General features: G+C 40.1%; 1 protein-coding gene across 1 annotated transcript; it reads right to left on the bottom strand.

The window, feature by feature from the left end:
• Window positions 1-11512: 11512 nt before the first annotated feature.
• On the bottom strand, window positions 11513-12442 carry LOC137228750 (olfactory receptor 2A1/2A42-like). Its single transcript, XM_067745616.1, is given in 3 exon segments — window positions 11513-12067; window positions 12069-12277; window positions 12280-12442. Coding segments are annotated over 3 exon segments (927 nt in total).
• Window positions 12443-16971: the final 4529 nt, after the last annotated feature.

Genomic DNA, 16971 nt, shown 5'->3' with positions numbered 1-16971 from the left:
ACATAGGCACAAAATGAAACTGATGCTGTGAGTGGAGACCAGAAATTACGGGGGCCTCGGGGACCACATTAAAGATTTCAGTCTTTATCCTGAGGGCAAGGGAAGCCATTGAAGGATCTAAACCAGGGAGATGACAGGGCTAAAAGTGCATCTCAAAATGATCACTTAAGAATATAATAAATGATCTGTAATCTTTCCCTTCTTATCTTTTGACTGTATTTAGGAACCTCTGCTTTTCCATTGCCCTTAGCTTACACTTTCCCTGTTCCTACTTTCTGCAAACTTTTACACAGCCTTCAACATCCAACAGTGAGGTTACTTCCTTGGTGAAGCCGTCCCGCTTCTCTAGTCCAGACTTCCTCACCATTTGGAGCTGATCTCCATGACAGCACTTCCTAGATTTTATTATAATTTACCTGCTTAATTGTTACTTGGGGAGGGCAGGTGCAGGAAGTTGGATTGATTACAATCTTCATGGCGCACGCACTGTGGTCTCTGGTTCCTTTGGTTTGTTCAAGTTTCCTCCTTTGTTTTGCTCATTTACTCCTTTTGTATTAAAAAAAAAACCTCTGTATTGTTTGCGTGGGCATATTTTTAACTTAATTTACATAAATTCTGCTGTGCTATCAATCTTATGATTTTCACTTTTTCCGATCAGAATAAATTTGGAAGGTCTAGTCATTTTTTTGTGTGAACACTTATCCCTTCTATTTTTATTTTCCTTTTGCCCTATTTTCTTCTTCTATCCTCCTTTAATTTTATCTTATATGTGCATATGCATGTGCAAATATATATTTATGAGCCATGTTATATTCTTTTTGGTATGAGAAGTACACACACAGAGATACATACTGATATATACATAAATGTTTATACCAGCTCTTACATTAGCAGGAAGAGGGAGTTAGGGTCCCAAGAATTCCTCTGATGGGGGCTTAAAGTCAAATATTTCTTCTATCATTTATATAAATATGTATTTTATTTTTTTCTCTTATTTAGGAGAAGCTGGAAAAGTGCATTATGTCTTTTGTGTGCGTGAATTTTGTCTTTTTTAGACTAAAATCTCATCATATTATTGAAAGAAAAAGTTGGGTCTTTGTGTATGGCCTCTCCTGATGGCCGTGATAAAAGGCAAAAACTGATAACCACGTGCTGGTTATTTTGAACACAGAGATGATCTTATTAGTTAAACACTGTCTTTCCCTTTTGCTAGTAGAAAGTCATTGGCCTTATTCCTAATCTCAAGCCCTGATGTCTAATTCTGGAAGTATCTTGTTCCCCCTCTCAAAGTCCCCAGGAATTGTCCTTGGGTACAAGTGTACCTCTTCCACCCTAATCCATATTGCCCCATTCTTCTCCCAAATGCAGCCACAACCCCCACAGCTGCACAGCAGTTTTCCATCCTACTCCTAAGAGCAGGCCCATAGTACCCTGGTGTCACCGTGCCCCGAGAGGTCGTGGCAGCAAAGGGAGAGGGGGTGACCAGTCATGTATTGCCGTGTCACAGTTTTGATTGCCAAGGCACAGAAGAGGAGACAGAAAAACGGAGACAAGAATGAAGATGAAGAGAGAGAGAGAGAGAGATGCCATTCACTTCAGCAGAAACATCGTTCTAGTTCCTTATGATACAAATATTCCTGCTTCCGTGGCTCCCTCAAGACAGGGCTACTGGAGCCATTAAAGACGTAGAAGCAAAATATTTAAAAGAGTTAGGAGGACAGTTCAATCCTATCCTTTTTTGATGTTCCAAGAGTTCCAGAGAGCTTGTGATCTAAAAGATCAGACCCCTAGCTCCTAGGTAGTGGCCACGTGGGCTTAGCATCCTCTCGATAGCTCAGGCTACCAAGGTTACTGAGCACTTACTTTAGATCGTCTGTGTTCGTGATATCATCACTGCATAAATTCAAGGGAGGGTGCTCATTGTTGTGGGACATAAAATGGCAACGATGACATGGACTCTGTCCCTGAAGAATTTGGAAAATGTAGATGCAAATGATAACATTCTAAAGCAGGCTCTGGTAAGCCTAAAGAGAGGTAAACATCGATGCCAGGGAAAGTTAAAGGAAAGTGTGATTAAAGTGGTAAGGAAAGGCTCCCCTGAAGAGGTGAGCTGCCCCTGGGTAGAAAGTGTGGGCGGGTGTGGGAGATACGTTCCCATGATGGCTGAAACTCTGCGCCGCTCCTGAATACCCAGCTTCCATTCCTGACACGTGCCTGACAGTGGTAAAAGCAACATTTTGGAGAAGGACTGGGCAGCAGGGTGAGCGTGAAGCCTTGAGACATCAACTCGGGTATGTGTGGAGGTGGTGGAACCATTATCACCTGAAATAACCTTCACCCTCGTGGCCCACATCAACCTCCCCCAGCACGTTTTTGCACAAAGTGCTTCTTTGAAAGAATCTTCCACTAATTTGGTCCCCAGTCAAAACGCATTTTGGATTTCTCGTTTCTGAAGGAAATGTGAGTTTTCTGCTTGGCAGAAGCTATAGCGCCATCTTGTGGAAATAAACGCTTTAGGTCACAAGCCTTTTTGTTCTGGAAAGAGTAGTCGTCTTTGCAAAAATCAATCTTGAAATGTGTTCTTGGCTCTAAATCATGCTTGGAACACACAATTTACAAGTAGCAGAAGGTTTCTCATAGATTCTAAATCTTGATGGCTGAGTCAGCAGCTCTCAATCAGTGGCAACTTTCTTATTTTCAGAATAATGCTGTACACTTAGGATCCAATAGTCTCTCACTTCAGGATTATTTCTTTTAGGCTCTGTGTCCTCAGGTTTGGGTTTTAACCATGTCCCAAGGGATCCCGTCTTCTTTGAAGTAGCAAAGCAACTCTAAATCCCCAATGAAAATAAAGGAAGAAACACTGGCTGTCATGGCTCTTTTCAGAGGAGTTGAGAAAACGAGGTCCTTTGTATTTAAGGAGCTAAAACACTGTAATGGGGAGCTCAGGGAAAAATTCATACCTTCCAGGAACTTACAGAATCATGTTCTAGAAATTTTATTGGGTCCACTAAAACAAAATCCCTGGGAATATAGATTGTTTTATTAGATTTTGTTAAATTAGATTTTTAGTAGTTAAAAATGGCTCAAACGTCTAACATTCAAACGTTTTCATTCACATTCTCTTTCCCCTGCTTGTCCCAAGAGGTAGATTTACCACAATGCTGGTGAAGCTTAAGCTTCAGAGCCCCTACCAAGGGCCCCTTCCAAGGCCAGAACTAATTTTATAGTCATGAATTCACATTCTTTTTCTTAAAGAAGCTGCCCAAAGTTTTATAAGCTTCAGCCTAGTTATGCTGTTGCTTGTCATCACCATCCCAGTTTCCAGCTTCTCTCTTTGGTTTCTTATGTATCCCTCCAGAATTATTTTATGTACATATGAGCACATACAGATATAGATTATCCACACCTCCTTCCATTATACTTGCTTTTCTCAGTGTAACTCAGAAACTTTCTATGTAAGATATAGAAGAACATCCATATTGGTTTTGTTTTTGTTTTTGTTTTTTTTTGCGGTATGCAAGCCTCTCACTGCTGTGGCCTCTCCCACCGCGGAGCACAGGCTCCGGACATGCAGGCCCAGCGGCCATGGCTCACGGGCCCAGTCGCTCCGCGGCATGCGGGATCTTCCCGGACCGGGGCACGAACCCGTGTCCCCTGCATCGGCAGGTGGACTCTCAACCACTGCGCCACCAGGGAAGCCCCATATTGTTTTTTGTTTGTTTGTTGCTAACTTCATGACATTCTATGGCACAGAGGTACTGCTCTTTACTCAATCAGCCCCCACTGGTGGAACTTAGTGTGTATTTTTCTTACTTGGTATTGTTTTTGCCATTTTCTTGTCTCCTGGAGGGTTTCAGAGACTTAGATGGTAGCTAAAAATCTTCGGTGGCCACCGGTTTCAGAAGAGGTAAGGATTAAAATAGGTGAAATTGTCATGGGGAGTGCCAGCCTTGTTAGGTATCTAGGACTGTAACTCTTATCAAAACAGGTCCCCTAGTACCTACTATTCACAACCTAGCATGAATATGTGCATCTGCATGCTTATTTATGATTGTGAAACAAAGGATCGTTTTGCTAAAGAAATTCTGAGTATCTGAAGACAAGAGGAAGAGATCATTGTAAGCCTAGGTGCCTCTGAAATCATACTGGGTAGGCGTTGACTTCACAAAAGGACAAATAGCCCATGAGGTCAGTAATACTCTATCAGTAACATTGCTGCAGCCCACAGAAAGATTCCCATTGCACACACTAACAATTTGTTCTGCTAGATCTGATGGAGAAGGGTCGAATAACCCAGGCATGGAGCGCTGGATGTCTGCTGCACACCGGAAGATTCAATCACTTACTATCTTGACTCTTGACCGACATCAGCCACTACTTCCTTTCTGCTCTTCCAGTTCAATACAAACAACATGGGAATATCATTTTGGATAACTGGAAATCCAGCCTTTTTACCCTCTGGTGGAGGTAAAAGTTAAAGTATCAGCTGTCCAATCTCCCATTACATCCTACTTTCTGGGAAGAAACGATCACATCCCTGTCTAACAGGTTACCCCAAATCTAACCCTTTGCCCAGTTATAACTTTTGTTCAGACAATCTTCTTTGGCTCTTCCCTAATATCTGTCTTCCTTAGAACTGAACTGTAGTGGGTTTTAGTTAAAGAGAGCACGTTTCAAATCCTCTATCTGTTTTATAAGGAGTCAGGTAAAATATACATAGAGAAAGTAGGGGAGGAGTAAAGAAAGAAGGTGAGAGAAGAGAAATGATGAATCTCTATGCTGTAGTACTAAAAATAATGTTCAGTACTTTTCAGCTTAAAAATTGTTGACATGTATATTACCATTTTGAAACTCCCAGCACCCCTTTGGAACAGATAGGGTGGGTGGCATCTTATCATCATTCTATAGATGGGGAAGCAAAACAAAGCAAAAAGACTGACTAGGACATACCTGAACTCAGGTCCCTGGGATCCCCTCCCATCTAGAGATTTGATGATCAGGGCTGACACTGGCTGGGTCCCTCAGGAAGTGGTCTGGGGAGTGTTAGCCGTTCAGAATAGCTCTGCTGTCGTGGGGCCTAGAGGATTTGTCTTGAAGCTTTATCTGGATTGTATTTCACATAAAATTGAACACAAATCCATCGTACGTATCAGTGGGAGTGCTGCTGCTGAGGGCCTGGGAGGGGGCTCAAGTCTCTCTATTCCACCCCTTAGTACCACCAGTTCTCTCGAGTTTCACTGTTGTCCTGAAGAGCCAGAGAGCTAGGGAACTCAGAGCCTCTGATTACTTGTGGCAGAGACTGCTAGATGTTTAACAAAACTGTTTCCTATTATTCCTGGGAAATAACATATATAGGCCACATATCCCAGATTTCCTTGTGGTTTTGTATGACCCTGTGACCAAGTTTTAGCCAATGAGATGTGAGCAGAAGTGCCAATCCCTTTTAGGCCGGGCCCACTAAAGCCTCCATGCTTTTCCTCCTTCCAACACACATGACAACCTTGGGAACCACATGGACATGGTGACAGATCCACAAGGTGTGAGGACCCTGTGTCTCTGAATCACCAGTTGATGGCTAATTGCTTACTGGTTGGGAACTCCTTCCCTGAACAAGAAAAAAAAAATTGTATTATGTTGAAAAAAATACCTTGGTACAATTTAAAACAGTCTAACAAAATCCTCAATGATATTAATCTTTGCTTATTTTGTCCTGGGTTCAACTGTAGTGTGTGAGCAAATGTGTGCTGATAGGTATTTAAGAGCCAGAAAGTCAAGAGGAGATCAGAATAAGGTAAAACCTAAATGAACTTTTTCTCTTCCTTTTTTAAACGGCAATACTGACCCTTTACTTTAAAATTTTCTAAAAATGCAGTATTATTTTTTGTAGTACACTTTCCACTTTGAGAGTCATCTTTTTAAGCCTTTAATGTTTATCATTTTGAAGATTTTCCTGTACCTTAATATATGTCTGCACACACATACAAACACATGCACACACACACATAGGCTTTTCTCTATAGCAATGAGAAAGTACTATATCAATATGACTTTTTTTCCTCACTTACTAGAATCTTCCAAACATTACATAGACAAAACTTGTTTATTATAATAGCTGCATAATATTCCAGAATACAGATTTATAATGTTTTATTTAACAACCCCACTATTGAAGGATATTAGGTTATTTGTGACATTTTGCTATTGCAAATGTTTCAATTTAAAATAAATTTACACATACATATTTTTTACATATATATGTGAATATTTCTATAGGATGTGTTCCCAGAATTGGAATTGCTGCATCAAAGGTATGCACATTTTAATTTTGGAAGAGATATTCCCAAATAACCATGAAATCAATTTATATTTCCACCAAGACTGTGAGGAAATTCCTATTTGCCCACATGCTCAACCATGCTAGAAAGTATCAATCTTTTTATTTTTGTCCACTTGAGGGGCAAAAAATGGTATCTCATGCTTTAAAATTAATTTCTCTAATTATTAGAGAGTCTATACATCTCTCATCATGTTCATTTGTGGCTTTTACTTGTTCTACTGTGTGGGGTTCATTTGTCTCTACTGTATCTAGGAATTTTTGCTCCGTTAAAAAACTGGTTTTTGTATGACTATTTTTTTCATTACACATCAATTGAAACTCTGTTAGCTCTATTTTTATCTTTTTCTTAAAATGGATTTTCAGAATATTCAGGCTGATTTTTTTTAGTCTTCCTCAACTATAGGCAGAAAAAGATTCCAAAAGTCCTGGCTACAGAGAGGAAGTATGCTTAGTGATTATGGGTGTGGTCTTTGGTGTCAGGCTGACCTGGATTAGAACCTAGGTTGTGTCATACACTTTCCGGTAACCACAGGAAAGTTCTTATCATCTCTATGCCTCCATTTCTTCTTTTTAAAAATGACTTCAGTAAAGGTACTAGACTCATAGAATTGTTACGAAGCTTAGACAAGACAATAATGCGTGTATCTCACCACAATGCCTGAAACTTACGTGCTCAATAAATATTAGATAGTAAATTATTATTTACAATGTGGGCAACAGAGATACAGAATTGGGCGTTTAAGTTTTATTCCAGGTCCTAGAACCTACCCCAGTGAAGTTACTCTTAACAAGCTCCGAGAAGGCTAATAAAACTTAACTTTTCTTAGAGTGGGCATTTCAGCTTATGTTTCAGCCAGCCTTATGGAATTCCTGTTTCCCGGAGCACTAAAATATTCAATTCATTTATTAATTCAGCCGTTACTCTTGTGTTCCTACCATGTTTAAAGACCAAGATATTCAATTATTTTAAGAATCCATTTCGTTTTCTCTGCCTGGAACTTATTCTATATTCCTTTGGAAAAAGTGAAAATCCAAATTCCAGTGAAATGTGAGGAAACCAGCAGACAGAAAATTAAGAAAGAACCTTAAAGATTGTCTAGTTCGACTTCTCATTTTATAGATGAGGAAACTGTAGACCAGAGGAATAAAACAACTTTTCTAAGGTCATATAGTGATTTAGTGGGGGAATTGGGACAGGAACCCAGATATCCCGAATCTAAGCCAGCACTCTGTTGACTGAATCATGCTGTGCTCAAGGATGCACCTCTCCTTTTGGCCCAACATGATTTCAAAAATTAGAAACGAACAAAGAGAAGCACAGGTTAAAAAAAGATCAAAATGAGTCAAAGCTCTTCAAAGTTTGTCAAGAAAGCAGGAAGTATAAGACACTTCCCCACTGGTTGGGAAAACATAGCTACATTTTCACCCAGTGGGACAGCATTCCAATTCTCCTTTCATTTGTTTTTGCCCCCTTGCAACAACCCATATTTAACAATGATACTCTACATTCACAGTAAATGGTAAACAACAGTCCTTCAGGTCTGTGGTTGGCAATCCCTTGTCCACATGCCAAAGATGCTACAGGTGCCAATATCAGGCAGCAAGTGAACCTGCTGCCACACATGGATTCCCGTTCCTATCATTTCTGGGAGCTTCTATGCATAACTGTCTCCACCCTCTTGCCAGGTTTTTAGTTTTTTGTTTTTTATAAATGTATTTATTTATTTTTGGCTGTGTTTGGTCTTCGTTGCTGCACACGAGCTTTCTCTAGTTGTGGCGAGCAGGGGCTACTCTTCATTGTGGTGCGCAGGCTTCTCTTGTTGTGGAGCACGGGCTCTAGGCACGTGGGCTTCAGTAGTTGTAGCACATGGGCTCAGTAGTTGTGGTGCATGAGCTTAGTTTCTTGCATTGTTTTCAGTTTCACTCTCCTGCTAGTTGAGAGGCTCTTCCTCCATCCCTGACCCTTGGAGTCACAGTCCTTTCCTGCTACCTCCCTCTCATTTTCACACCAGTATAAAGTGAAACTGCTTTCTTCAGCAAATTTAAGTACTATTTCTATATGGAGCTCAAGGCCTATCTTTGGCTGGACTTTGAAAGTTTTTTCTTCTCTCCTCTTCCTTCTCCTAAAACATCACAATCTTTTTGATTTTTATATATTGGTTGTGTCTTGGTAATTAGATTGCCTTTGTTTGATCCCGGACTAGGTACTTATTACCTGTGAGACTTTGGTTAAGTTACTTAATCTCTTTGTGCTTCTGTTTTCTCATAGGGCTGTTACAAAGATTTGAAAAGCTAATACTTATAAGATGCTTAGAAGAGTGCCCCACCATAGTGAGTACTCAGTAAATATGTGTGCACACGTGCACATGCATGTGTATGAACACGTGAGTGATATATGTGAAAACAGAGATGTCCTAGTTCTGGGTCTTAACACCATGCTCAGGTCTAAACCAAACCTCTAATTTCAATGAGAACAGCCTCCGTTCCCACCCTCTCTGTGCTGCTCCAAAACTCTGAACATCTTTAGCGACCATGCCCACCGGACTCACTGACCAGGACCAGAAGCCTTCAATAAGTAATATCTGACTCTCCCAGCCTCATTGTGGCACATATTAGACTGAGAAGGAACCCACACTCTCCTAACATATCTTATGATGCGATAGGTTAGCCTTATTCTTAATTTAATAACATTGATAGTGATGTACTACATTGTCCTGTTAAGTAGGAAAGGCTTGGGAGTCAGATTGTTGGGGTATGAGTCTCACATTTGCCATCTGCTTAATATTTGCATCTATAAAATGGGATGATAATGAGAAATGGATTTGTTATGATGATGAAATGTGGTGATCTCTGTAAACTAGCTGTCAATGTGCAATGGGTGGCACAGAGTAATTAATAGTACTATTAACTATTATTATTATTAACACCCCTTTTTCCATTCAGCTGCCTCTGCTTAGGGTTTTCCATTCATACCCAGCGACTGAAAGTCGGGCTGTAGCACTTGCTAGCTCCTCCTAAGTGAAGAGTGTAGAGAATCATAGATATTTTTCTTGAGAAGATGAAAAGAGTTTGGAAACAAGTGGCCATCAAAAGCCCAGGGCAGACTGGACAGTGGATTTTGTTGGGTAATTCCCTGGGATGCCATCTGAACGTGTGTGGACTGACTCTCTGATCTCAGAAATTGTAAGACAGATGATAGGATTTAATCAACAAAATCAATTTCCCCTAAGCCTAAGTAGGCATTTAGGTACATTTACTATTTGTAAGAGGATTTACAATTGAGAGGAAACATCCGAATGTGGGGGGTAAAAATGGACAAAGTTATTAATGGATTCTGGGTCTCTACCTGTAGCTACAGTACCGTAAAGAATTGTTATTGATGTGGCTCCATCAGTAATGCCTGCCATTCCGCTATCACTGCACACACCTGACGAAGTCAGAGGTACAGTGTCTGTTCTAACCTTCTTGGCCCCTCAGGAGTGGATGGAATAAATTTTTACCTCTAGATAGTCTTAATGCACCAAGCAGTTAAATGAAAAAATAAATATGTTTGATAGAATTAAATATAACGAATGCAGCAAAACTTAAATACTTTATGGGGGGGAAAAGAGAATGCTTTACAGAGTGTCTTGGATCACTTAGTCTCAGACATAAAGAAAGTGATGAGCTTAGGTGGTATTCAGTACCCAAGGCTCCAAGTAGACTACTGAGGGCGGTGATTCAAATGTCACTCCAGGCAGGAATGTTCAGTGGAGAAAGGACAGCCTCTTCAATAAATGGTGCTGGGAAAGCTGGACAGGTACATGTAAAAGTATGAGATTAGATCACTCCCTAACACCATACACAAAAATAAGCTCAAAATGGATTAACGACCTAAAGTAAGGCCAGAAACTATCAAACTCTTAGAGGAAAACATAGGCAGAACACTCTATGACATAAATCACAGCAAGATCCTTTTTGACCCACCTCCTAGAGAAATGGAAATAAAAACAAAAATAAACAAATGGGACCTAATGGAACTTCAAAGCTTTTGCACAGCAAAGGAAACCGTAAACAAGACCAAAAGACAACCCTCAGAATGGGACAAAGTATTTGCAAATGAAGCAACTGACAAAGGATTAATCTCCAGAACATACAAGCAACTCATGCAGCTCAATATCAAAGAAAACAAACAACCCAATCCAAAAATGGGCAGAAGACCTAAATAGACATTTCTCCAAAGAAGATACACAGATTGCCAACAAACACATGAAAGGATGCTCAACATCACTAATCATTAGAGAAATGCAAATCAAAACTACAATGAGATATCATCTCACACCAGTCAGAATGGCCATCATCAAAAAATCTAGAAACAATAAATGCTGGAGAGGGTGTGGAGAAAAGGGAACCCTCTTGCACTGTTGGTGAGAATGTAAATTGATATAGCCACTGTGGAGAACAGTATGGAGGTTCCTTAAAAAACTACAAATAAAACTACCATATGACCCAACAATCCCACTACTGGACATATACCCTGAGAAAACCATAATTCAAAAAGAGTCATGTACCAAAATGTTCACGGCAGCTCTATTTACAATAGCCCGGAGATGGAAACAACCTAAGTGTCCATCATCGGATGAATGGATAAAGCAGATGTGGCACATATATACAATGGAATATTACTCAGCCATAAAAAGAAATGAAATTGAGCTATTTGTAATGAGGTGGATAGACCTAGAGTCTGTCATACAGAGTGAAGTAAGTCAGAAAGAGAAAGACAAATACCGTATGCTAACACATATATATGGAATTTAAGAAAAAAGATGTCATGAAGAACCTAGGGGTAAGACAGGAATAAAGACACATACCTACTAGAGAATGGACTTGAGGATATGGGGAGGGGGAAGGGTAAGCTGTGACAAAGCGAGAGAGAGGCATGGACATATATACACTATCAAACGTAAGGTAGATAGCTAGTGGGAAGCAGCCGCATAGCACAGGGAGATCAGCTCGGTGCTTCGTGACCACCTAGAGGGGTGGGATAGGGAGGGTGGGAGGGAGGGAGACGCAAGAGGGAAGAGATATGGGAACATATGTATAACTGATTCACTTTGTTATAAAGCAGAAACTAACACAGCATTGTAAAGCAATTATACTCCAATAAAGATGTAAAAAAAAAACAAACAAATGTCACTCCAACTGGAAATGACTTTCCTTGAACAGTGCTCTCTGCAGGGCACCCTTGACCTCTGTGTTCCTCAGGCTATAGATCAGTGGGTTCAGCATAGGTTGAAAAAACTGTAAAACAGGAAAAGGATCGTCTGCCGGGTGGCTGGATTTGGGGGCCGTGTGCATGACGATGGCACTGCCAAAGAAGAGCCCGATCACGCAGAGGTGGGAGCAGCAGGTGGAGAAGGCCTTTCTGCGGCCCTCACCCGACTGCATCCTCAGGATGGCAACCAGGATGCGTGTGGAGGAGACTAGCACCAAGCAGAGGGGCCCAACTAAGACAAACACAGAAGCAACAAAGATGACAACTCGGTTGAGCCAGGTATCAGCACATGCCAGTTTGAGGACAGACAGGATTTCTCAGAAGAAGTGGTTGATTTCATGAAGCCCACAGAAGAGCAGTCTCAGGACGAGGCCCACGTGGACCAGGGCCAGGAGGGAGCCACATGCCCAGGAAATCATCACCAGGGTGATGCAGATGCTCCAGCTTACAATGACAGAATATTGGGGGGGGGGGGTGGCAGATGGACACATACTGCTCATAGGACAATACCGCCAGGAGAAGACACTCGGCGTAAGCAAAAGTCAAAAAGAGAAAGGTCTGTGTCATGCAGCCAGCAAAGGAGATGGGCTTGGCTGGACTCAGGAGGTCTCCCAGCACCTGGGGCACCATGTTGCAGGCGTACGCTATGTCAACGATGGCCAGGTGTGAGAGGAAGAAGTACAGTGCAGTCTGGAGTCCAGTGAGATGAGCCCCAGGATGACCCTGTTTTCCAGTAGGGTGAAGGTGTAAGACAGGGAGAAGAGCCCAAAGAGAAGTATCTGAATCCTTGGGCCAAGACAAAATCCCAGGAGAATGAATTCTGTAACCACTGTCTGATTTCCCCCCATTTCACTATGAAAAGGATAAAATGGGATTGCTCAGGACAGAGTTATCAAAAATATCTAGACATTATTTCATAAAAATAGTCATTTTTAAAGGACAAAATTTTAGGGTGTTGACTAGTTTTTCATTAAGTTAATCACTTAATCTATCATCCAGTTTTAGAGGAAGGGGATTGTGTCACCAATGATAGGTTACCTAGAGCCACTGACAATTGTGATGGGGAGAAAGACTGTCAAATCAAAAGAGGAAATAAAATGACCATGAAATAGGGATGATCTTGGAGCTGCACGTGTCAACATCACAAAGAGGATTTCTGGGATGCAGAAGTAATCAGTAATGGAAGAACTCCAAATATGGGAATTAGAGTAGTCCTAGAAAAGAGATGTAATTCCAGTTTCTCAAGAGAAATATCAACTGCGTCACTTTCAGCAGCTGAAATCAACCTTTGCTCTCTAAAGCAGCTTACCTGATAACAGGAGGAAGAAAAAGATAAAATGAAACTTTTATGACAATGTGATTGTTTAAGTTGATAAGAAGGAATCAGTGGATATGCTCCATGTGAGCTCTCATGAGTGATGAAATCAAACCAACCACTGGGCATTTGGAAATTAATGTACTGATGGGTTCACACTTACTGATTTACCAAATAACTTTTTTGAAAAACAATCCTTACAATTTGTAGGAACTGGATTTGGGGGGCTGCCCAGTGTTCATGTATTGTGAATCTAGACTTGTGCACAGGGGTGTGAGTCTGAAGTCAGGCATTCACACATCATTTTGAAGGCTGTGGCGAGTGTGGTTGCACACTTCAAGACATAGTTCCCCATGTGCTTGCACTTCAAGACATAGTTCCCATGTGCTTGCACTTCAAGACATAGTTCCCCATGTGCTACTTGTAACCCTACTACTCTACTCCTACCAAAAGAGAAAGTCTAGGTCATAATCTAACTGGGAAAGGCCATACCTGGAACAACAGTGTGTTGCAGGCCTCACCATCTGTGTGACGGCTTAACGTTTGCATCATGTTTCATTTGTGAAATTCAGAAAGACAAGAAATGACAATTCATTAAAAAATCAACTCTGCCCTACTTCAGCAACACAAGAATTGATATCTGCTTTACAGATAGCTAATTTCTTTTTGGGAAAGAGAAAATTTAGTGGATTTGTCATTTTACAGATCTACATAGCATTAAATTGGTGGCCCAGTATTTGATGCTTCTGTGAATTGGTGATGTACCAAACAATAGTTGGCTCGTCCTTAAGTCCTGGATAACAGCTGCCTCAAAATACCATGTAGAAATCTAGCATCTTTGCTGGTGCAAACATTTAGTTGCACCTTTGCTGGGCAAAAATAACCTGGGGCTGAGCTACTGAATTTGCGCCTGCTTGCCGCTAAAGAAAAGACTTCTCCAGGGTTAATGTATGGAAAGGTGCTTTTGTTGATAAGATCCTGGTCCAGTTGTTGTTATACCAATGGAGACATTAATGAGATGCTCCCTGAGGACCTTGGAAATAAGAGAAACAATACTGATTTTTGAGAAGCAAAACTTGTAAAATCTACTCATAATGGATGGGAAGAACTGGAGGAGGAAAACAAGAAAACCTGTGTAGACATATAACTGGAGAGTTCTGAGTGCATCCAAAAACTCCACTCAAGGAGCTCTGATGCTATCTCACGGAAGAGGCGGAAGAGGATCTGATCGTGACTCAGGAATCCAAATGTGACAGTTGTGTGAGATACTTGTCTACAGTAAGACTGAGGAATAAAGAAGAGGGTTACCCATGGGGCCAGTGGTTATCAGCACGTCTTCAGCACTGTCCAGGGGAGTCGGCCTGATGGTATGAGAGTGCTGTCCTCCTGGCAGGTCTATGTCTACAGCTCAGATGGCTTGAGTGATCAGGGATCAATACCCTCACTGATAAAATCTCCAGTTAACCCCCCCCCCCCGCCCCGATTCCACGCTCACCAATCAACTGGGAGGTATTAATTTACCTTCTTATGCAGATATTTTGACAAAGAGGGAATGTGCTGGTAAGCAAAGTTCTTGCCAATTTTTTTATAATAAATAATTCCATTCAGGGTTATTCACGGTTCGTTTTTTGAGTTTGAGTAGTACGATACAGATGAGAAATGAATAAAATTTCCGAAGCTGGATCTACAAAGTGAGGGCCAGGCCCTAGACAGAGATAATCACATAGAAATACAACCCAAGGAAAGCTTTTCTGAGAAGCTAATTGAAATCCTGAAGGACATCCCCACTAGCCCTCTCTAGAAGCAACAAACGACTGTTTTTTAAATGAGTATTATCAATAAATTATTATATTACCAAGACACAGTAGAATCTACCATACTATGAACTCCTAACATGCGACTAAGGCTTATTTTTTTTCAGGAGTATATAAAATACTACTGTGCTAGGACAACCTTTTAAATTTATTTGGAAAACATATTAAAATATTTAGTTGTGAAAATGAGTTTGAACCTGCATCTTATAAAATGCTTAATCTCTTTATTCAGTCCTCCTTTATTTCCTTCTGTAACTTCCAAAATGATTAGATAAAGGAAAAAGAAACACTACTTACAAAGTATGAATCTCTTGGAAACCTAAAGGGAGAAAAAAGAGAAAGAAGGTCCTAACAAGTACATTAAGAGTCTTTACAAAAACAGTTGACATATTGACAACTGGATTGTAACCCACTCCTTGTGAACAAGGAACAGATGTATCTAGTTTTGTAATTTTGGCACTTAGCAAATGTTTACTGAGTGAACAAATGAATGAATGAATACACATAAATGAGTGAATGCCTAAATGTTGAAAGTTTGGACCATTCTTGGACTGGGTGTGTAATTTCTGACTTGCTTAAATCTTGACCGTAATCATACCCAATTAAGGACATTCATCCCAAAGCCAAAAAGAACACTGACTGAAGTTTGATGATAACAACTGTAGAATCTCAAAATGTTTAAGTCCTGAACACTTGAAAGACACTTCTATTTTCTTTCTTTTTTCCCTCGTATTTTATTTCATTCTACATGTTAGTAAAAGCATCTTACCTGAACTCAAATGGATTGAATTTGCTAAAGGACTAGCAGAAGTGAAAGGAGAGACTAAGAAAGAAATTAAATATATTGTGGTTCTGAATGCAACATTCAAGCATTGTTTGATGCTATAAATGATACATCTTATATGTATGTACAAGTTAGCATTTTAAAAATTGGCAAATTGTTTTATGACTAATATGTTATCCATGATCTCTGTGGTTTCAAAGTAAATATCTAAGATTGAAATCATTTCTTTATACACGAACAAACATGTCAGCACTAGATGCGGCCTACGTTTCAAAAAGTAAAATTTAAGACCTGATGAACTGACAAACTCTTTTCTAATGTTGTGGGCATGAGTCACATAGCATTCCTAAAAATGAAAGCTATTTTTAAATCCTCAATTCAACTTAAGTACTGCATGTTTTACTTTCCAGTTATAGGAAATATTTGTTACAATTAATGTACTCAATAGAACCCTTCTCTGATTCTTTCCTAGATCAAAATATTTTAACATTTCTCTTGAGTTGTTTTCCTTGACCCATGTGTTAGTTAGAAGGATGTTGTTTAATCTCCAAATATTTGGGGGATTTTCCAGCTCTCTCTCTGTTATTGATTTCTACTTTAATTCCATTATGATCTAAGAACAGACATCGTATGATTTCTATTCTTTTACATTTGTTCAGGTGTGTTTTATGGCCCCAAATGTGCTGTATCTTGGTGAATGTCACATGTGAGCTTGAGAAGAATGTGTATGTTGCTGTTGGATGAAGTGGTCTATAGGTGTCCGTTATATCCAGTTGATGGATGGTGGTGTTTAGCTATATCCTTATTGATTTTCCTCCTGCTGGATTGTTCGTGTATGATAGTATATGGCACTACAGAGTAGTAATTAAAGAGCAGAAGCTTAAGGACCAGACACACATTTACTACTTGAATGACTGGGTATAGTCTTCACACCTTAGCCCTAGTATTAACGTTTTTGAAAGGAGAAAAGTGATAGTACCTATTTCATGAGGTTGTTGTGAAGACTGAGATAATACGTGTTAAATAGTTAAATGATTTACCTGAGACAAAACACTGAGCACATTCCTGCCACACAGGAATTGTAAGTATTACAATGTAAGTCAACAATGCGATTTTGTGGATAATATACAGTTGAAGGATCAGGAAAGCAGGTTTTGGCTTCCAACCTTTCAATGGTTTTATTGGGAAAGTGCATGATTAGTTGAAGAGATATTAGGGATTAAAAAGAGCACAAAACTGTGACAATTCTATTAAAAACTACAGAGATTATCCTTTAAGTAGCAACTCCTTGCCTTTTCTTCACTTCCCTCAACCACACACACACACACACACACACACACACACACACACACACACACACACATACACACATTCATGTACATTCCAGGTTTGGGAAAGTCTAACATTTAAAGTATTTTCTGTGTGTCTGACACTGTTCTCCAAGTTATGGATAATGGATAAGAT

This window comes from Pseudorca crassidens, chromosome 8 (genome assembly GCF_039906515.1).
Source record: "Pseudorca crassidens isolate mPseCra1 chromosome 8, mPseCra1.hap1, whole genome shotgun sequence".
Taxonomy (NCBI): domain Eukaryota; kingdom Metazoa; phylum Chordata; class Mammalia; order Artiodactyla; family Delphinidae; genus Pseudorca; species Pseudorca crassidens.
The sequence above is the reverse complement of the archived record's forward strand: the minus strand, read 5'-3'. Positions and strand labels throughout refer to the sequence as shown.